The 23,928-nt window shown below is 33.8% G+C and overlaps 1 protein-coding gene across 1 annotated transcript in view; it reads left to right on the top strand.

Moving 5' to 3' along the window:
* Positions 1–23,928, top strand: part of LOC149776652 (calcitonin gene-related peptide type 1 receptor-like) — a 168,591-nt gene that overhangs the window by 99,237 nt on the left and 45,426 nt on the right. The window contains exons 2-3 of the mRNA XM_089941179.1: positions 8,956–9,039; positions 12,325–12,772. Coding sequence (XP_089797305.1) covers positions 8,986–9,039; positions 12,325–12,772 — 502 coding nt within the window. The 5' untranslated portion in view covers positions 8,956–8,985. The remainder of the gene's footprint in view (positions 1–8,955; positions 9,040–12,324; positions 12,773–23,928) is intronic.

Here is a 23,928-nt window from a genome sequence, read left to right as displayed (position 1 = left end):
ATAAAACTAAGACACAATACGAAAACAAAGCTGATGGTCGTTTCAACATCATATTCATAAACATGATCCTTCCTAGAAACTTCCAAGGCTAAAAGACCACATAAACATGTTTGCTGTCAGGCAATAATAATTGTAATATATAATATGAAAAGATATTATTCAGGAAGGCACAAACTCCTCCGCCCAAGTATGCACAAAGATCGAAAACACAAAACAAATTAAATATCCATATCATATAATCATGGCCAAAATCTAACACACAATTCATATTAAATATACATAATTCCATCTTCATAACGAAAAGGAAAGATATATTCAACAATGATTTCTTTTACATATTAGTCAAATATACATATGATAATATCATAACAAAAATGCATACGTAGAAGTAATATGAATGACATAAAACAAACATAAAGCACTACAATACTTTTATAGGCGTGAAGTGCGTCTGCAATCAGATTCTCATTTCTTTTCATGTATCTAATATGAATGTTGTAATCCTGGAACATCTAACGCCACGTAAACAAACTCTGATTGTTGTTTGTTTTCTTAATGAATGAAATAGGGTTGTGATCAATAAATACAATAACCGACGAAATCCAATATTAAGGCCAAATATTCCTTCTCGATTGTGGAATAATGTATATGCTGCTTATTTATTTTATAAAAAAAAGATACACACAATTTTCGCCTACTTAAATCAACACTCCACCAACCCTTACATCACTAACATCAATGGACATTGTAAATGATTGATTTAAATTTGGAGCTGAAAGAACTGGTGCAATCACAGGCATGGTCTTTCGTTTATCAAAAGCCTCCAGACATTTTTAGACCAATGAAATTTGTTTTGCTTTCCCAACGGCTTGGTCTCAGAAGTTCAACAATTACGGGACAATTTGAGCAAACTTTCCGATAATATCCAGCCATAACCAAACATCACATCAGTTGTTTTTCCCGGATAGGCCCACGGAATTCAGAGATAGTCTTTAACATAACCTCCAGATGTTTCACTTGACCTTGTCCGATTATATGTCCAAAAAATGAAACACAAGCACATCTAAACTCACTTTTATCTAGATTAATTGTTAAACTTGTATCACTGAAGTTCAAAAAGTTACGAATGGCTTCCAAAACATCTTTCCACACATCGTTTAAATGATGACGTAATCGATTTAAGCATCACAGTAACTAGATCACATGGTATAATGTTCAGTACACGCAGGAAAGTTGAATGAGAATCCTTCATACCAGAAGGCATCACTTTATGCTTATAAAGTTCACCAGGAGTTACGAAGCCGAACTTTCTGTGCATGGAATGTGGCAGAATTATTTCAAATGCTCGAAACTGGTAACATATTTTTCAATTACAACTTTATCAATGAAGTCTTTAGTTAATGTTTTGGTGACACTGTTCACTTTTCTATGGTCAGTTCATATAATAATAATAATAATAATAATAATGAGGACATTGTATAGCGCCTAATCTTTACAAGCTCTATGCGCTTTACAACATTAGACAACACCTATAAGATAAGAAACATAATAATATTATTACAAAAACAAACAACATCATACTCTAAGTATGATCCGAGCAGCTGTGTTTTGAACTATTTGAAGTTTCTGTAGTAGATATTGAGATGAACCAGAAAAAATTGAGTTACAATAGTCCAGTCTTGAAAGTACTAATTAACACACAAGTGTTTTAGTGGCATCAACTGAAAGATATTTGCGAATTGAGCTGATGCGTCTCAGCTCAAGACATGCAGCCTTGCATATGTTCATGACATGTTGGTGCAATGTGAGAGTACTGTCCAGAGTAACACCTAGGTTTCGTACTGATTGTGTGAATTTAATGTTGGCGTTACTGATATTTATTGTTTGAGGTAAAGGATGTGAATGAGAAAGTCGTTGTATTGTGATCAGAATGGCCTCAGTTTTATCATCATTCATCTGCAGCTTGTTACAAGTCATCCATGATTTAACATCAGAAATGCACCTCTCTACACTTTGGATGGTAGCATCAAGTTCAGTTGGGTGGCTAGATTTGTATATTTGGGTGTCATCAGCGTACAATTGGTGAGACACTGGATGATGATCTATGACACTTGAGAGCGACTGAGTGTACAGAATGAAGAGAACAGGTCCAAGAACAGACCCCTGTGGAATACCACAGCATAGATCAACTGGGCTGGAGTGTATTCCATTTGCAGATACAATTTGTGTCCTGTTGACCAAGTAGGACTTGAACCACAGTAAGGCTGTATCATGAATGCCAAATACATGCTGGAGACGGTGAAGTAATATATCATGGTCTATTGTGTCAAATGCTGCAGACAGATCAAGGAGGGTGAGGACTGTAATATTTCCGCTATCCAACGCAGAGAGAATGTTATTAACTACTTTTAGAAGAGTAGTTTCAGTACTGTGGCAAGGGCGATATGCAGATTGTACATTGCTAAAAATACTATGTGGAAAGTATTATTTCATTTCGGCCCAGGAAAGCATGGTGAACTCCATTAACTATTAATTGTATATATATCATTCTCCAGCAAATACGGACTTTTTCCCAATTATTCCTCTGTGAGTGGGTTCATCCTGTAAGGATGCTTCTTCATAAGTAAAATCTACAATTTCAAAGTCATGGTAGGTTTTATTTGTTCGTGTTGGAAGATATGGTAAAAAGTGCTCAAATATATTTACGCAGAATTAGCTTTAGTTCACTCTTTTCTTGTGGCTGTAGATATGAACCTTTCTCATCCAGATTATCCAACGTTGTGAAAATCAAATCATGGTTAAACTAAAGTAATTACAGTCCGATTTCATGCCATCATTTAAATCCTCTCTGTGTGGGACAGCTACAACTAAACTGACCGAATAACTAACTGGGCTATGTTTATCAGTATACAACTTTTACGCATTTATATGGCAGCGTTGTTTCAGTTTTCACCTCCCAGGAGTATTACTGATGCATTTTAAGTAACTTACTTTTTTACACTGTATAAGTACCATCATAATTTGCTTAAAAGGGTTTTAAGGTATGTATTTCTGTCAAATATTAAATTCATTTTTGACGAACAGAACGGATATTGGTTCTTACGTCTTCATAAGCCTTTGACAATTAATATTTGAAACTAGTGACATAGTGAAGAAGGCTGGTTTCTGAATCTTCGGATGAAAGGTGTTTCTCTTATAATAATTTCAATGGTCCACGCACAGTATGCCAGAAGGACTAAAACATAACGATTCTTGAACTAATTTCCTAACAGGAAACATTAACAATTGAACACCTTAGTACCAATATTGTCGTGTAACAAGGCAATATAATAGAATCATAATCTTCAAAATGTGATGAAATCTGTATACAGGTCCTTAACTTTTAGGGTTATAGGTAGAAGAGTTAAACTGTTGGATGCCAAATTTATGCCTAAGTTTGTTCGAAATTTCCTCGTTTAATATTCCTCTGATGTATTGACTCTGGAAATCTTGTGGATGCACACATTTTAGTCAGCATTTTTTGTCTGTGACTCGATCTTAGGCAAAAGACTGATACAGTCTGCAAATATGTTTGCACGATATGACTTCGAAACACAAGTTGATAGTTAACTGACCACTCGTCACCAGATGATATCTCCGTTGGTTTCAGTTTTCTCATAGGGACCTAGTTCTCACAAAATAACGTGTTATTGTGTGGCTTCATTTTTGCTAATATCCCATCGCAATAAATAGATCTCAGGATCTTGTTCCTCTGAGAAAATGTATGTTTTTGTCACCCTGATTAGAATAAAGCAATTAATAGATGATGACTCAAATCAATACTTCTTGATTGATCAATGCTATGAGCAAATGTATCGTGATCAAAAGAATGACAAATAAACGTCTCAGGTAAAGAAATAATTTTCTGACTAACACAGTTCTGTAGAACTGGTTTTGCGATGGCTCTAGTAGCAGCACAAACTAAGTGAGGGATTTCATTTTCAATATGATCAACCTTGTGAGAAATGAATACCCTCGATGGATAAAGATTTCACTAATCCAACTGTCATGGAGCATTTGGAATAGCTTTGTCTTAATTATGTTACTTATGTTTTAATCAATAGCAACCATTAGTCGCGTGTCAGTTTCTCTTGCAAATTATGAACGTAGGAAGAGATGAGGATTCCTGATCACTCTTATTAGAAGATTGATTCCTAAATGTTGTGCTAGGCTGAGATTTGGAAGAACTTTGCCAATTAGTACAATTCGTAATAATACATTCCCATATCCCATTGGCCATTTCCAGTTTTCAGCAATTTCCTTGAAATGAGAAAAATACTAATCGACTTTTTTCAAAAGGGAATGCAATCCAAATATTTCTAGCAACATCAAAATCTGAAATTGTGTGTACAGATGGAAGGCGAGTGTTTTCCGCTTTCCAGTTCTAGATTTTTTGTAATCCTAACAATTGCAGCTGCATTTGTTTCTCTTCTCTTTCTCTTTTAGAATAGGCATTTGCATGTGAATTAGTTTTTGAATTTATTTCTCTCTTGCTTACCCTCTCTCTTCTTTTCCTCTTTATGCAATTGTATTTCTCTGTTTTCATTTGCATCTCAACGTCTCTTTCTCTTTCCCGATTTTTGGATTTCGTCGTTTCTTTTTTAAGTTGAAGTTTTCAAAAATTTATTTCCATTTGGTCTTGTAGTTTCAATTCTTTCAATTTCATTTGAGAGCCAGATAGAGGCTTCTTAATCAAACCCAATATACTTTAATTTCAAAATTTCGTTCCCACCAAATACTGGGTCCAAATAAGTTTTATATCTTTCTTTGCTAAAGAAGCCTCTGCTCTGGAAGAAACATGTTGCTTGGCAAACTGATGTCATTCGTCTTTTTCCAAAAACTACATTCCTTCCTGGGTAGGATTTAAAATAAAGTTTGCCACTTTAGATGATATTTTTAAAGCTTGATGGTTTCAATAAAGATTTCTCAAATACTTTTAATCAAAATTCCAGGTACTCATAACTACAATAGAGCATGAACTTAAATTTCAAAACCAAATTGAAGTTTTCCAAAAATGTTTCAAAGAAATTCGTGTACCGTTCGAGCTCCAAATTTTCTGTTACGACTCAGTGGTATTGCCGCAAGTAATAAGAGAGAGCGAAAACCAACAAGTTTTGTCATATTCAACAAATAATGTGTGTCCCTAGAATACAAAGTGAACATTGAAAAGGAACTTACAGTAGTTTGGCTTAAATTACAAATACTCCTAAAAGTTCGTACAAATATAGAGTATTCCGAAGGAATCTAATGGTGATCCGAATGAATTCCAATTCTGAATGTGTTGATGAACTAAATGGCCTGGAAAAGTGTTGATGTGCTGACAGTCTTGATGCATCCCAAAAATGTAAACGACTACTTTGTAATTCCTATAATTAAAATGCATACATTTTCTCAATCATCAACTGAACACAATTAAAATTGATTCCATCAAAGACCGACGGCCTTGAGGGAATACGTTTTTGAGTGTGCAACGTCGTGACGCTAATGAACAGTTGCTAAAACTGCAATGTAATAGTTGAATTGGGTACATAAAAAGAGCCATCTGCAATTTCTCATTAAAACTTATTTCATGGCGTGAAATGAAGTTTGAATTAACTGGGTTCAATATTTATGATGTAAATTATATTATCGACATTTGTATCCTTTAACTTTATAGAATATTGGAAATATGACGTATTCTTCTGCAAAACGAATTTGTTTTCAAATTAACATAATCAAATAATGACCAAAATATATGGCGATGCCAAAATTATATTCCATTATTATAACATCGTCTCAAAAGAGGTATTCTAAAGAAGAGGATGACGCCCCCGTCCCCTTTGGGGGTCTTTGGCATACGATGTCCTGAAAGCAGGACCTGACAAATCCCCACACATTCTTGAACAAATATTTTTGACGATATCTATTCAGCCCTCCACTCTGCATCAGGTCTGGACGCTTGTCGATCTGAATCCGTAGACCTTCATAACATTAATTGAGGTCTCCTCACAACTCCAGGTTTCCTTCCTAATAAAAACACCGAAAAAGAGAGAGAGAGGGAGAGAGAGATTATGACAACGTAGTGTCACATTTCATATGTAGATGATTTCTTCATTTTTTTGTGAAATATTAAGCCCTAAACTAAATAAAATTTTGCGTGACAACTTAGGTAAATAATGAACCTTTATTTTATCCATTAACAATCTCTTGTATGATCCTTCGTTGTAAATACCATCAGAATCTTTATATTGGAAGTAAGGCATTATGATACATTATGTTTCATTATCAACTGGGCAAAATACCACTTCCAGTCTCTTCACTGTTAGGTTTTAACTCCTTTGGTTAGGCGATAGAGTACTGCTCCTCTCTCATCTTTTAGAATCTTCCTCATGTTTAAGATGTGCTGATTTTATTGGTGTCTGTTCTATTTTGTCAATTAATATGTCTTCAGATTCATTGTTAATGACTTCCTCCTCACTGATGGATTCATCGTTTTTAGTTTTCCACTTTATGAAGAAATCATCGCGCTCTTGATCTAGGTTTATCGTATTTTACGAGGGAGAATGAGATGTGGATGCAAGAAACCTCAAAGTGTTCCGCAAAGATACCTTCCATTGCATATTAAAATCATAAAGAAAATGTACGGTTATATATATATATATATATATATATAATCACAGTTCAGTTAATGATTCTTTCATTTTATTTGAATATGAGTCGTGGACATTATTCCAAAAGTCTATACAAAAAGGGAATAAATGTATTAAATAATTCTTAGTTTTATTATTTTTTTTATATTATACAAAGAACATATAGGACATAACATCATATATATTGAAATATTTTATAAAGTTCAGGCTCATTCGTCGATCAGCAAAGAATAAATGAATTGATCAGTTGCAACAAATACATGAATTGATACATTTTGGTCATTTCTTCATTATGACATTGTTTTGAAATATTTATCTAATATTCGGGATGAATAAACCCTAAATACACTGTCATCTCCAAAACCCATGATAAATTAGCAAAATGTTGCTCTTGACACCAGGATCGATTACTCTTGAAAATGACAACCCACTTCCACGTAATAATGACGTATGATTATTTTAAACGTCATACTTTGGCTGTTTTTTTTAGGGGGGTTCTTAACTCTTTATACGTTTCTCTCTCAAAGTCATGAGGCAGGTTTTCGCATGAACTGGCTCATAGTAATGAGCATATCTGTCTATTACCGCCTTTATAACTATAAATAAAAACCTAAGACATGATCACAGAACAAGGATGAGGATCATTTTCTCATAAACGTCATAAACAAAATCGCTTCTAGAAACATCCAAGGTCAAAACACCACACAAGCACCTTCACCTCCAAGTTAAAATGATCTTGATGTATAATCTAAACTCACACACAAGAATTAGCTATGTACTATTTTTAAAATAAAAACGATAGTAGTCGGGTAGTTCAAGATGCTACACCCAATTATGTCATTACAACTCATTGGTCTTAAAAAAAGTGACCTAAAAGAGCGAAAACGAATAAATTTTGTAATATTAAACAAACAATTCAGTATAGCATAATGAATCTTGGAATATATAACACAATTAATCATCATTAAAGTTTTAATAATCTTCAATGGTATTTCAAAATAAATGCAACTCTGAAAATGTTGAAGTGCCTGTGATGGCATGAATAGTGATGATGTGCCAACAGTCTTTTGTTGAATCATAATAATGATATCCAAGGATATATCACTGCCTGAATTTCACTATAATCCAAGCTTATATTTCCAAGAATATTATTTTATATCAGCACATTGTATTCCCAGTGAATACATAATTTGAATAAATAAATTCCAGCCCAATGAAAATCTAGACACAAACAGAACAAAATAATTGTAGAAATACAAATCTTTTTCCAGTCAAAAAGATTTTACACTCGTCTACCTGGCCTAGGTCACAATTAGCATTTTCTAAGAATAAAAATATATAACCTAATGGAAAATTTCTTTCTAGAAGGTTCCAAACGTTTACAATATAAAATCTTAGTTATAATTAGACGTCTTTTATAAGCATTGTTATAAAAAAAAAAAACATGGACAACACACTGTTCTTGACTCAGACCAAAATAATAATCCTCATATTTATCCTTCGTTCAGAAAACGGTGCACAATGTTGTTTACAATAGTGTCACTGATTTTGGACAAGGTCAGCTACAAATATACAATTTTGTATAACCCATAGCATATCATGAAATATTAAACAAAATGTACCAACGAATAATGCAAATTAAATATACATAACAATTTGCAATAGTCAATCACACAATACAGATTAAATAAACATAACAATATACACAACAACGGGCAAAGGTCAGTCATACAATACAAATTAAATATACACGACAACGCGCAAAGGTCAACCATACAATACAAATTAAATATAGGCAACAACGGACAAAGGTCAATCATACAATACAAATTAAATATACACAACAACGGGCAAAGGTCAATCATACAATACAGATTAAATATACACAACAACGGGCAATGGTCAATTACATAATACAAAATTATATATGCACAACAACGGGCAAAGGTCAATCACACAATACAAATTAAATATACACAACAACGGGCAAAGGTCAATCACACAATACAAATTAAATATACACAACAACGGGCAAAGGTCAATCACACAATACAAATTATAGATACACAATATGTAATCATGCACAAAGGCCTGCGCACAAACCTGCACACAACAGAAATTAAATATGCATAACAGTAACCATTGACTAAGAGAAGAAACTGTCCACATCTTCGTCAGAGGAAAACTTTTTTTATTCCGTTTTATTTCAGAGTGACCAAATTGACATTATTAACTACTTGTTGTCATATATTAATTGCAGTCTTCACTCATCTTCATTCTGTTGCAGGTTTGAAGTTATACGTGGTTTACTTGGAAAATGAATCCGTCGTTGATTCAGGACCTAATACTATGTGTGATCTGTTTTTCCATGGTAAGTTATGTTTTCATCTCTTGTTCATACCTTCTTTAGGAGTGTTGTCCTATTCTTAGTGTGGGTCCATTTATTTAAAATTGGGTATACTTAAGAAAAGAAACATGCGTTCGTATAGGAATCTATTCGATGAAGGTACCATTTATTTAAACATTAAAACTCGGTATTCCTTAGGGGTAAAACAATGTGTTCGCTGAGAATCTACTCAGTGTCGGTACAGTTTAATTAAAACTGGGTATTCCTTCAGTGTAGTACCATTAATTTAAAATTGGGTACTCCTTAGAAAAAATTCGTTTGTCCGAGAATTGACTTATTGTAGATCCATTTATTTAAACTTCAGTACAGCGTAGAAGGAGAACTGCATTCCTCTGAGAATCTACTCAGCTGGATGGGATTACAGTTGAACCTATTTAAATAATGGAAAGAATTTATTCAACAAAAATGTCAAAACAGTCTGAATAGAGTACATGCCAGGCAAATGATGCAATTTTTTGACCAAATAGTGAAGGACAAGAATTACTATCCATTTTCTGTTTCGCTAACGCACAAAATCCCGTATTTCATGGAAAATAGCTGATGTTGTGAGGTAACAGAAATAAATGGTTTGCGTCTATTACCAGACCTTTCGTCAGGTACTCGTACTCTTCTAATCGTCAACAATTTTAATTTGATACTATTTTATGTACTTTCAATACAGGATATAAGTTTATTATTTAACATACTTTCAAAACAGGAAATGGATTATAATCGTCAACGTTTATTTTTTTATTTACTGTACTTTCAAGACCGGAAATGGAATTTATTATCGTCATCATATTTAATTTTATTTTATTTTATGTGCTTTCAAGACAGAAAATGGGTTGTATAATAGTCAGCATATTTAATATACTTTCAAGACAGGAAATGGGTTTTGTAATGTTGATTCAGATAGGTTACAAATTATTAGAAACAAAAAGTATACACTGCGACGGGATATATAACAGTAGATTAGGTATTTAAAGTCGTATTATAAAATCTACATTGTTAGATATTTTTCTCTCTAAGTCACAACCATGTATCTTTTTTGATCAGTCTACCCCATGCGACCCATACACGCACCCACCTCAGCTTGCCTTCTACTTTGATTAACATTGTGGATGCTGAAACTGAATGTGTACCTTTTTTGAGCCGAGTATGCAATGTGTCATTTTGGGCGATTGTAACATTCATCGTGTACATCAAAATCGTGAAAACTGTTGAGATATTGTTCTCTCCGATAACCTTATCCAGTTTGCTAATAAACCAAGACTTGTGAGCGAGTCAAGATCTAATCTGACAAATTACATTTACACTCTTCACTCAAAGTCCTTTTCCGTAACCATTATGCATATGCCCGGCCCTGGGTTGTGCTGGGCCCAAGGCATTATGCGGGGCAAAAGGCAGCAAGCGAAGAGCACGGGGCCTCATGAAAAAAAATTGCATTGCGAGTTAGCGCGGGGCCCAAGGCGGTTGCCTCGTTCGCCTTGCCCTAGGGCTGAGCCTGATTACGCACAACGCATATCCGAAGCCATTATAACCTCCGTTGCTTTAAGTGACCAGTACCTGGTGGGAGTGTCGCGAAGTCACTTTGTAAACTATACAACAGTACTTAAAATATTGTATAGAGATGATAGATAACGATGTGTTCCTTTATAAACTAGCTGTAGGGTTCCAGAACATGTCGTTGTTATCCCTTGGTCTAGACAATATGTTAAAAGTTTGAATCAATCGATCCGGAAAAGCATTAAAGATTTGGTTTGACAGAATCTATCACTCGATCCAGACAGTGCATTATAAGTTTGCTTTGACGACTTTTTATCATTCCATCCAGACGGTGCATTAAAAGTTTTGTCTCACGGGATTTTATCCTTACTTAAGCTACACTAAAATCAATAGATTTACGAGACACGCACAAACAGAAGGGTACACCGATGCCATAGCATTAGATAGCGAATTGAGTGACTTTTGTCAACAAAGCAGAATCACAAATTTGGTAGAACAGTACAAGGCATATTATAAATAATTTAAGAGTTATATTATTCTACTTTAATAATAATAATAATAATAATAATAATAATAATAATAATGATAATAATAATGAGGACTTTGTATAGCGCCTAATCTTTAGAAGCTCTAAGCGCTTTACAACATTAGACAACACCTATAAGATAAAAAAAACATATAATGATATGATTACAAAAACAAACACCATGAAATTAGAAAATATTAAAAAAACATGCTGAGAATATTTAAGGTAGGAAACATGATTAGGTCTTTATCTGATACAAATTAGCATGCATCTGATACAGGAGCATTTAAAATAATTTCACATACGGACGAATTTCTCTGTCCCACATAAAATTATTGTAAATAATGATAGTGTACATAACGAATACGAAATTGCGAAAAGGTTGAAGTTTTCATATCCATTAGCAATCGCATTAACTAAAACATTATTTCAACCCACGTCACTTTTCCCATTTGTCTGGTTTTTGAACCAGAAGAACTTCCTTCTGAAATTGAATTTTCCTCCTTGTCTGATTTTTTTTAACAGAACGAGATACTTATGAAATTTAATTTGTCATAAAAAGATTTAGTGTGCATGAAGTTTATAACATTATTTTGAATCGTGATACTAAAATTGCTCTACAAGACACACGTGCATGTCAAGCCCGCCAATCTTTAAGAGTGCGTGTCGATCCCATCTATCTTTTAGAGTGCATATCAACCCCGCCAGTCTTTAAGAGCGCATGTCAACCATACCGATCTTTAAGAGTGTACGTCAAGCCCGCCAGTCTTAAATAGTGCATGTCAACTCCACCAATCTTTAATAGTGTACGTCAACCCCACCAGTCTTAAATAGAGCTTGTACTAATTGCCCTTCATATACTTGTCACATAAAGGTATATAAAGGTATTCAGTTCTTTAAATTAATATTCATTTCTTTTCCTGAGAGGAGGCCAAGCCTTGGGATGTGCGGATCCCAAGGCAGCAAGCAATAAGCGATGGGACCCAAGCAAAAAATTTGAATATGCGGAGTTGATTTTCTGAAAGCGCGGGACCCAATGCGGTTTCCTCATTCGCCTTGCCCTCGGGCCGGGCCTGCTGAGTGGATAAACGTGTTAGACAAGACAAGTTTAGACAATGAGGAATATTTAAATATATATTTGGACAATAAAGACTGTTTTCCTAATTATGTGCTATATTAGTGCCGATTTGATGTATTATGCAAAAAGGTCTATATTGATTTTTCATTTTTCCTTTCAGTGCTTCACGTGTTGTTCCTCAAGTCAGGCGAGATTGTGTGAAAGCAAAACTGGAATATTTCCACCTAATGTGTTTTACACCCACACATGTTCTATGTGCTACTTTTTCCTGTTTCCATCTAAGTCCCTAAAACCATTTTATTCATCTGGAGGATTTTATTTAACTCTGCTTATGAATGCAAGCTCTAATATTCTTCTTGTACCGGACATTGATAATAAAATACAAAGCCATGATATCTGTACCACCTTGTCGGCAGACGAGTGTCATAGATGGCGCCTTTGCTGCCAGTCAGCAAGGGATTGTTGCAGACGACATTTATCAATGCCAGAAGCTGAGAACGGCACATGCAAAAGAACGTGGGATGGATTTGGTTGCTGGGACGACGCGAGACCAGGATCTGAAAACTATTTATCTTGTCCAGGATTTCTTCAATATTCGATACCATCAAGTATGTTCTACCCAATATATGTATGTATGTATGTATGTATGTATGTATGTATGTATGTATGTATGTATGTATGTATGTATGTACGCACGTAGGTATATAAAATTGGCAAAGAAAGTAAGTGACAGACAGACAGAGAAGGAAACACATAACAGGAACATAATTTTGCTTCCTTGTAATTGTGAGTTTGCCGTCATTTATCAGAACATGATAGGCTATACCAGGAACTCAGTATATCTCGTGGAGGTGGAACCAGAGAAAACCCCGAGAAGCGCCACCAACCCATGGGAAGCAGTTGGCAAACTTTCTCGCTTGCCTACGTCAGCTAGCCCGAGACAGCTTTATCGCATGCCTACGAGGACAGCGGTGATATGTTAGTGATCTATACAGGCTAGCGCCTTAGACCACTCGGTCACCCTGAGCCCAATATCCTGTTTTAATATGCAAATGAACATAATAAAATAAGTGACCGTAAATTTCTCATTATGAATTTTAATATTGGGCTTGTTTTAACATAAGTGGTTAAAGCTATAGCAGTAAACACCATTTAAATTTGATTCTTAGCGGAGTAGTAATTTATTGTAATTATCACAATTCAGTTTTAAAAATAGATCTTAAGTATAATGTATGAATAATAAAGTGGTCTAATTACGATTCAAACCATATACATCTTAAACTACATCTCAGGTTCTTAATATACAGCAAGCGGCAAAAATCGTATTTACATTTAATTATTTAAGTTATCTTAAAGTAGCGGAAATTCAACAAAAAATTCGCCATTGATTTTACACCCAAGCGTCAACTAGCAAAGAATATTATCAAACGCTTCTGATATAAAGGGAAAATAAAAAAGGAAAGAAAACTATAACTTAACTCAGAAAAAAACACAAAACAAACACTAAACACAAATTCCAAGAGAAAGTCTGGAATTCAGATACAGTAGAAAAAATTTGCAAGAAATATGAAAATAAAAACTTGAGTAACAAAAATAAACCAGCTGGTTATTATTTTTACCGCATAGGGAACCAATATGGTTTGACCTAAATCCCGGTGACTCATTGACAAAGAACGGAAACACATACCCGATGGTCTTTGAGATTTTTAGGAATACAGTACGCAACCAAAAGGAACTTACGTTCGAACGATTCATTATGGTGTCAATGTTTCTGGATATTCTATTGAAGGTTTGGGGCATCAGTGTAGGAAGTTACCACGACGGGGACACACTTGTTCATTTTCTTGTTTTAATATTAAAGGAATATTCCTTTCTGTCAGTGAGTCTAGTTTTACTGATAGTATCCTTAACGTAGCTTCTTTATACTCTCCTTCTAAACTGCCCCTCAAATTTTCGGAATCTCTCATAAAATAGCAGGATTGGAGCATATTTGTTTTGCTATGAACCGACACATAGTAAGGAACAGTTTTTTCTTACGTGCTAAGGGTCGCAGCCGGGTAGAAGTAGATACTGGTGAGAGGTATAGGATACGTGTCAGTTTCCATGTTCCTCTCCAAAATGGTAGATTGGTTATCCAGACGATGCTGGACCTCTTTGATGGCTCAGAAGTAAACGAAAACGTTGGATGGAAGTTATTGGCGAATTCAAAAGATATTTTTAAATTGTCGCTCGTTTCAATCTGTGTCGATTTTTTTTATCTTCGATGAATCCACATCAGCTCATAGATCTATAAGATTCTTCGTTGAGAAGCTTATAATCGAGTATTCCTATGAAAATTCTAGCAGACGAAGGAGCCATTTTAGGCCTATTGCTATTCTATTAATTTGAAGAAAGTGCTGGTAGGCAAGTACAACTTTTTAAAATTTGAAAATATCTGTTGCATGTTTGACCAAATAGAACATTGAAAGAGAAGGTCCACTATCCCATGCAGGCTGACACCTTCGTGTGGGATGTTGGTATATAAGGAACATGCATCCATGGTTTGTTATATATGATATTGTAGAGAGTTCTCTACAAAGTTATTTGTTGGTGTTTTATTCAGAAAGTCCGTTGTATATTGGATATATGAAGGCATTTCTTTTCACGAAAGGCCGAAGGTGGAAATCAACGAATTTGTTTTATTGGGATAGCTATTTCTGGAAATGATTGGATTCCCCGGGTTTCGATTATTGGGTATATTATAGTGAGTAAATAAATTATGAGTGGTTAGGGGTCAAATGGTAGGAAGTAAGTTAGTATTTTGTCATCAACGTGACAAACGCCACACGTGTCTTGTAATGTCTGACAGTTTCAACATGTTCAGCTGTTAGGTGGTAACTGAATTTCTTATAATATCTCTCGCCTGAAATTGCCAGTTTGCCACAGCTATCTAGTTAGACGTATTCATCTAGTCCGAAAGTTGTGTGTTTGTCTCACCGATGTAGTCAGATGTATTCATAACAACAAATCAAGACCCCTTGCCTGTTGGTTTGATGACAAATGCAATCTCACGCTTACCTAAAATATAACAATATTTGGTGACTTTCATCTAACTAAATCAGGAACGGCCAATTTGTAGAGTGGGATCAGAGATGACAAGGGCACTTTCATTTCCTTGAAAATTGATAACACTTTGCAACCCATTCAAATTAGCCATTAGACTGAAAAATCGAATTATAAAACGCTGAATCATCTGATCCAAAACCTTAAATGGAGGTGAAAACCTTAAATGGAGGTTAAATCCTTAAACTGAGGCGAAATCCTTAATAGGAGGATAGAACATCAAACGGAGGAGAAAACCTTAAACGGAGGTGAAATCCTTAAATGGAGGTGAAATCCTTGAACGGAGGTGGCATCCTTAAATGGAGCTAAAATCTTAGTTGTAGGTGCTCATCCGCTTTTTACAATAATCTAAAGGTAGAATATGAATTCCATTAAACGACCATTTTAACTTTAATAAAGAATGTATACCTACACACTTATTCATTTAAGCGAACATTTGAATACCTAAGCACATTTTTGCGATAAGACCAAGCCATAAGATACGGTTTGAATCATCATTACGATGAGCCAAAACAGCCGGAGATAGACTGAAAAAGACCCCCTGAATTAAAAGAAAAACATTTTTGTATAGCTAAATACAAACAAAAACTAAACAAAGTCAATACTAGTAAAAAGGATCTTAAATACAGTGTTTTAACTTAGACATTTTATACCTGAACTTCAGAAATCTGAGTAAAACTTACAATATAAACTTATTTTAAAAAATAATCGATATCGAGTACAAGTTCGTTAAGAATTACACAACTACTGATTTCAGACTCGACTTTCGTCATAAAAATGTGACTTTTTAAATTGTTCCTTTCGTTGCGCGTCTTCTTTGAACAACTCTGACAAAGTAATTCCGTTTCTTCGGTGTTGTAGAAACTCTAGCCTGGAACATTTTCCTTTGACCAAAGGGAGTTGTCTGATATAATCTGGATTTGGAAAACAACAATGCAATAGGAAGCGATAGGTCCCGATTGTATAACGAATATTTTATTGATGAATACAAAACTCTTCATTCATGGACCACAATACGTCACTGATAAAAGATGAAATTTCCCAACCAATGGTAACTGTTCCATAGATGTTCTTTCATTCTTAAAAGTTGTACAATCACCTGTGTCAAATTTCAGACCCATTTCGACATTGAGTAATATAGGAACATTTCTTGAAAAATAGGTAAATTTAGCATCTGGATTGGACAGCAGACAATGCCTACAAGTACCTTTACCCAGAAAACTATAATAACAAAGTTTATTTTAATTTAACGTTACTTGTCACCTATTTCAGTAAACTTTGCAGAGTTATGGCCCATGTTCTTTTCGGGTGCATGAATTTGGTGAGGGAGAGGGTTTCCGTATCATATCTACTTTATATGGACATATTCCCGTCATGCAATTTCAAGATGGTCAGCAGGTGTTAAATGGCCAAATCAATTATGCCGTAACGTAGGCATTTCATTTATGTTTTCATTTTTTTAAAAAAAAGATTCAAACAGAAGTGGAGCTACAAAAATGTTTAATCCGTGTTAAAAGTCGTTTTTGATACCTAAAGAAATTTTACCAGAAATTTTAAAGTCTCTCAGCTGATGAGATTTTTTATAATAAACAACGAAAATTTTAATTTCAAACACTTTCATAGTACTTCCGTAGTTACTATTCATTTTGCATTGATTGGATCAATGCGTGTTATTATTTACTGTTATTACGAATGACCTAATCCTCAATAAAATTTCAAGCATGCCCATTCAGAGTCCATGAATTCTGCATAACAGGTGCATAAACGTAGACAATAATTCATACACAAAGACACTAATTCCGCTGTGTGTCTTTGCCTCTCTCTGTGTGTGTGTGTGTGTGTGTGTGTGTGTGTGTGTGCGCGTGTGTGTGTTTAACGGATAATAATTGTAACTACAGGGGCTTGTGTCACTGTTGTATGTTTAATTTATGTTTATATATGGTATAGATGACAGTCATTTCTTAAACTTATCACGCATTTTTGTACGTCTAGAACTTTTCATTTGATTTGCATTTGCCTTCCGTCGATTGGTCTTAAGTACGTGTGTGTGTATATATATATATATATATATATATATATATATATATATATATATATATATATATATATATATATATATATATATATAACATTGGTCATATGTATGTATAAACAAATTAACTGGCCACATGTAATACAGATCAATTGGCCATACGTTAGTATACAGAAATCATTGGCCATGAGTAAGTATATACTTATCAATTATCTATATGTAGATACAATGCTACTGGTAGTAAGTAATACCTTGTAATTGGCCATAAGTTAAACATAGTAATTGCCCATAAGTAATACATAGTACTTGATTATAAGTAATACGTATTAATTGGTCATTAGTATGTAGATACGTAGCAATTGGCCAAAACTTTGTAGATACATAGTCATTTTTCCATACGTAATACATAGCAATTAATCATAAGGAATCTAGAGCAATTGGTTATAAGTTATGTATAGTAATTGGCCGACCGTATGTATAAACAATTTTCCCCAGCTAATACGTTGCAATTGGCCGTGAGTAGTACATACCAATTCGATGGGTCGTAAGTTTCTTCCAGTAATTAATGGTGCAACATTTTGGTTAATGCGATAAAATTAAATCTATCCGTTGCACTAATACTCAGTCAATGTAAAAATTTATACTTGCATATACAAATCTACATCCAACAGCATATTCACGCATGCCTATATACACTCATACGTGATAGATGTAGTTCCACATGCGCACGCATATATAAATATATATATATATATATATATATATATATATATATATATATATATATATATATATATATATATATATATATATATATATATATATATATATATATAGTTATTCCCAAATACCTAAGATTTGGTGGAATTCAGTACTTCAATAAATTTCAATTTAATTTGATCTTTTACGTTTGCAGAAATGAGAGTTTATATATTCCTTTCATAGTATTACGACAATTATTAGTATTAATACTATTGTTGGTATTACGACTATTTTCAGTATTAAGACTGTTGTTGCCATTGCGGATATTGTTAGTATTACGACTATTCCTAATATTACGACTATATGGTCTTGAAAGTGTGAAATGCAAAAAGCTTTGTAAAATTCAAGAAATAATTTATTTCTCTAGAATACAAAGTGAATGTTGTCAAACAAACTTATGGTAAATCGAATTAAGTTCCAAATAATCCTAGAATATCTAAACGAGACCAAAATAATTAAATTTCGCAATAAACCTTTGTGATTCACCTAATTAAATCCAACACTGGAAGTGTTGATTTGCTTGTGAAGGATTGTGATGTAGTTTTGTGCCAAAAGTGTTTTGTTGATTCACTATAGTACAATCGAATATGTCATATTTTATTTTTCACTATATATTCATGTCTCTATTTCCAAGAATGCTATTTTTTAGTATTTTGTATTTCCAGAGAAGAATAACTTGAATGAAATAATTAGAATCAATACATTTCATCCCGGACGAAATGCTGGATACAAGAATAATATAACTGATGTTACTCAGATCTTACATTACGAATAACCTTTAGATAAACAAAATCATATAGTCATCTGCATGACATCAGGGCGCAATTATAATTTTCTTTTAAAACAAAATGATCTCAGATCATATATATACACTGTAGCTTTTAAAGATTGTATGGATATAGAGTGTCCTTTTTGGAAAAATAACAAAACTATTCAGCTGAATGTTATTTTTCTTCCCAGCAGTTGCATGTATCCTCAGTTTACCTCCTAACCAAGGCTATTAATGAATGCCGACCTAAGGATGCACAATTATTCTTTCTTTTTCTGTAAGTAAACATTAAGTTCTATATGACACATATACATTTTCGATTTCGATATACATACACTGCGTACCTGTAGCACAAACTCACAAAATAAATATATCTCCCTGACCCAAACCCCTGTTGGAGGTTGCCTCTACAGAGAGAGCAGTTTAGATGTGTCCGTGCAATACTTGGTGGAAAACAAAGATAACCCACATAAATGAAAGGTTAATGGTAAAGAATAGGAAAGACGTTTTCCTTTCCAGATATGCGTAGTACGAAATATTGTAATTACCTAGTGTTATATTTCCAGTTATGCATAATATGAAATATTGAAATTACATAGTGCTTCGTTTCCACTACGCGTAATAAAATGTGTTAAAATAATATAATTTAAATTGTTATGAATCGACCGAATTTATTTTCTGCAGTCTGATTGGATATATGGAGTCACATGATACTGATCAATGCTTTTGTATACATCGGTAAATTCTGCGGATTCAATTTGGTTGCAAGTTTCCATGTAAATTGAGTTCATTTCTGCTTGATCTGAATTGATTATTTTTCAAATTTTATTCTGTAAACTCATGCATAGCTAAATTTTTCTCTATGTGTATGGCTTTAAAATCAACTTATTTTATAATAGAAGTCAATATGTTTATTTGTGTCTAGGTCTAGGTTTTGGAATAATCTTGGTGTATTTTACATAACTCAGGTTCTGGTTTCTAATAATAACTAATATGTTTGTTTTGTAAGTATCATGATCATTCTGGAAGGTTATTTTTCATTAGGTAATACTTTTTTAATAGAAAATGCTAATGGTGACCTGAGGTTGAACTATATAATCTTATAACTGAGAGGATTTTTTATTTGTGCTTTAAATTCTAGCACAATCAAATTGTGTTATATGTTGTGTCCAGTATTATTTAGGGCTGGACTTTATTTTCTTCAAATTATTGAATTCAAGTGATTAGTTTCTCTTGAAATACAAACGTGATACAATTATTTAATAGATAAATTCACTGGAATTAGTAGCGAAATCAAACCTGGAATTATATTACGTGATTTAACAAAAGACTGTTGACACATCAGCCTTATATAGGTTATAATAGATACATCAACACCTTCAGCTTTAGATTAATTTTGGATATGTACTGAATTTTATTCAGGACTTTAAATGATTAGGATTTTGGCTGTAACTCTATGATCATTTTGGTATTTGATTCGTATTACCGTAAGCTCCTTTTCATTACATTTTTACTTTTGTATTATAGGGAAATAAATTATTTGTTGAATCTTTGAAAGCATGTTGTTTTACACTTTTTAATGTTACTTATTTTTAGAGCATAGACTTGGTAGATAAGAATTAAATGATCATGGCTGGGCATTTATCAATGTATGCATTGTGCCTATTCAATCACAAAGTAAATATAGTCCACTCACAAAATAAATAATGTGCAAAAGACTTTATGTTAACTTTGTGAATGATTAGTCAACATTTACACATTCATAAATGCCAAGCCATGATCATTGCGTCCTACAGTATAACGTACGGATCCTGAAAACACTAACTGCAATAATCATAAACACTTTTGATACTTTCTAGACATTCCAGATTATACCATCTACCCGTCAATACGTTTGTTACATTTTGACATGTTTAATGTTTGAAATTACATAGCATTTTTATTACATATTCATGTACATTCTTTAAGATTCACAATTATGCGAAACTAAACATGTTTCTACTGTGCCGAATAGCGACACTCTTCCAAAGATTTTATGTGTTGTTCAACTATTCTATTGGAAAGTTCAAATTAAGTATGTTAAATGTTTTCAAACACTATTGTTTCTTCATAATCGCCTCGTTTTAGTTAATAATATAAATTTGAATACATCTCGTCCATCCAACTTTGTTGAATTTTCGGTAAACGATTTCGCTTGCCAATCTTTACTAACTAAAGTTTCGTTTCCTACAAAGAGAAATCCTGAATAAAATCGACAGATCCAGTTGAAAAAAAAAGTACATAAAGGCATTAAAATGTGACACAGACAAAAACGAACAATTTTGATCATTGATACCGTATCGTCTATTGCTGATTTTTACCGTTTTAAGGAATCTCCTGTAGCATATTTAAATGCATTATTCTTCATTTAGTACCTTTTTTATGCTTTCACATGGTGGTTTTAAGAAGCAATTGGCATATAGTTGAGAATCATTTCAGATGGATTTTCACATTACGATGGAAATGATAGACCCATTACAGCTGTTTCGGTTAGAACGAGCTATGAATCTGAGGGTGAAAAAAATACCTTCTATCCAACACATTTCTCAATAAAATGATCCATTGGTTTTGACAGAAACCAATGCCCTATGTTGAAACGAAACCTACGTTTATTAACGTAGGCTTGAGATCTATAGTTTCCTCTTCAATTCCAACTAATTATGGTGCTCAAAATAGAAGCGCGTGAGGAACCAGGATAGTCAACGAACGTCTAAATCTCCATGGTTAAAGTGGGGTAGCATTAACATTAGGACCTCATAGAAAACTACAGTAATACATTATATTTGATACATCACTAGGAATTTTAATGAACGTTGCGTATTACCAGATTCAGTAGACATTTGCATAAAGTCGGTACAGATTGATAATTTTGAAATATCGAATATGTTAATATATGACTGTCTGTCAATCGCATTGGTCCAAATAACCCCGTGACGTTCTTGCTCAGTATTTCTTTACCGATTGGCTGCCACAGTGGGAATTTTCCTTACACCACCTTCTGGAACGTTTGTTTTTGCTGTTAATATTGACAGTTTGGAAGCCATCTTTGGAATCGATTACCTACGGGGCATTGGGAGTAAAAGGTTACGCGTGTTATGCTATAGACAATCTACCCAAAGTCGATCTTTTGCAATTAAAATTATGGGTATCGATCGATGGATAGAGGCGAGGGAGGGTCCAAACCTGTAGCTGGCACCACGCACCCGTGACGAGTGTGGTTTAAATGTTGACTTATAGGAGTAAATAAAATCACATCCGTTCAGAGAGGAATGTCTGCCAACTGACACAAAATCACGTAATAACGGCATTCTCCCAACTCAAATTCTGCAAATATCAGTTCACAAATGTGTTCAGTCTGGACTTTTATGCACAGCAATATCTTCAGTCTAGATTTAGTACAATTTCTGCATCTAGTAATCATGCCGTCACATGAATATCAACAACTGGAGCTTTGATTCTCTTTTTTACGTACACAATACTGCATCCATAGCAATTTAATTTACACACCAGTTATTATGTACTTTTTAGAGAGTGACGTATCTAAGGTAAAATTGTTTATATTTGAAACATGTATGGTGGAGAGAATGTTGGCATACCGCTATGCTATTTTGATGTAATGTGGCTGACATTTCTTTGGAAATTGTACTTATGGAAATTTTACATGACCGAGGCACACCACTAACTGAACTGTCTGCTCCCTTTTGCTGAATAAAAAAAAGTCTGAATTAGTCTTAAGTAAACTATCTTTGGCACCTAGTATAATAGGGAAACTGAATATTGCAAAAACTAGAAAATACTAGCTTCTGAAAGTGCAAAGTATGAATTACCAAATATATAAAATGATAAAAAGGTTATCGGCTCTTTTTTTAAACCATTCACCTCTGAAGTCCAGGAAGTGAAAATGGCCAAGTGGAGCAAGCAGTTTTTTTTAAAGATGCACATCTGGAATAAGGCCAAGCTGCATACTTCATAACCAATATTATACCCTTTAATTATACACCAAAAATAAAGGGAATTGAAGATTCTTTGAACAATACCTAAAATATAAGAGGTCTGTTTTAAATATCCAGTATAACCAATGCGGAATCCTGGGTAAATTATTTTTAAAAACAATTCTAACTCTATGAAAAATACGTAACTGAGGAAGCATAAATGCAGTTATTTCTTATTAGTTCTCCCGAAACTAATTCCATTCAAATAAAAACTAAATTGTGAACGGAATTTCAAATGTATAATGATTTAATAATAAATTTATGAAACTCAATGGATAATTTCCAACTTTCAACTGGAATTTATTCAATTTTTGTCAGAAACTCAATATTAAATCATTGCCCATTTGAGATCATATATCAATATGCCAATCCGTTGAACAACACTATACCACTTTATATCCAAACATTACATAATAACGTGATGGTAAATTGTGAGTGATCTCCACTCGCGAAAGGAAATGGGGATTTTGTTGTCAAGTACGTCCTTTAGACATTGGGTTTGTTTTTTGTTTTGTTTTTGTTTTGTTTTTTTTTTGTTTTTTTTTTTGTTTTTTGTTTTTTGTAGCATCTACTTTCCTGAATCCTGGGTGGATATATTTTCTATATATGTAATGTCCTGACGCCTGTGTGTGGGGAGTTGCGGGTGGGGTTTGGAGGCAGCCATTAACTGAATTCACCTGTACAACGAAGTACATTCGTCTCTTTACATTCCAAAATGGACTCCTTCCAATAATGGACATGCAACGCAATGAGTGCATGAACAATCGCTTTTTTATGTAGCTTTTTATTTACCTACTTTTCAGTGACAAATATTTTACTCTGCATTCAATTTCATTCCGCAATGCAGACGCATTATCAGACATGAAATTGTTACCATTTTAAATAGACTTGCAATTGTAATCATTACATAACGCTGTGAAAAAAGTGAATTTGTCTGAGGTTCACTGCGTCTCTCTCTCTCTCTCTCTCTCTCTCTCTCTCTCTCTCTCCTGTAAATAGAGTGTGCCACCAAGATTTGCCAGAACATTTCTGGCTGATGTAATCGGTCTCCCTAAACACAGTAATGTA

The sequence above is a fragment of the Sinohyriopsis cumingii genome, chromosome 18 (genome assembly GCF_028554795.1).
Source record: "Sinohyriopsis cumingii isolate HCF-2022 chromosome 18, ASM2855479v2, whole genome shotgun sequence".
Classification (NCBI taxonomy): Eukaryota; Metazoa; Mollusca; class Bivalvia; order Unionida; family Unionidae; genus Sinohyriopsis; species Sinohyriopsis cumingii.
The sequence above is the reverse complement of the archived record's forward strand: the minus strand, read 5'-3'. Positions and strand labels throughout refer to the sequence as shown.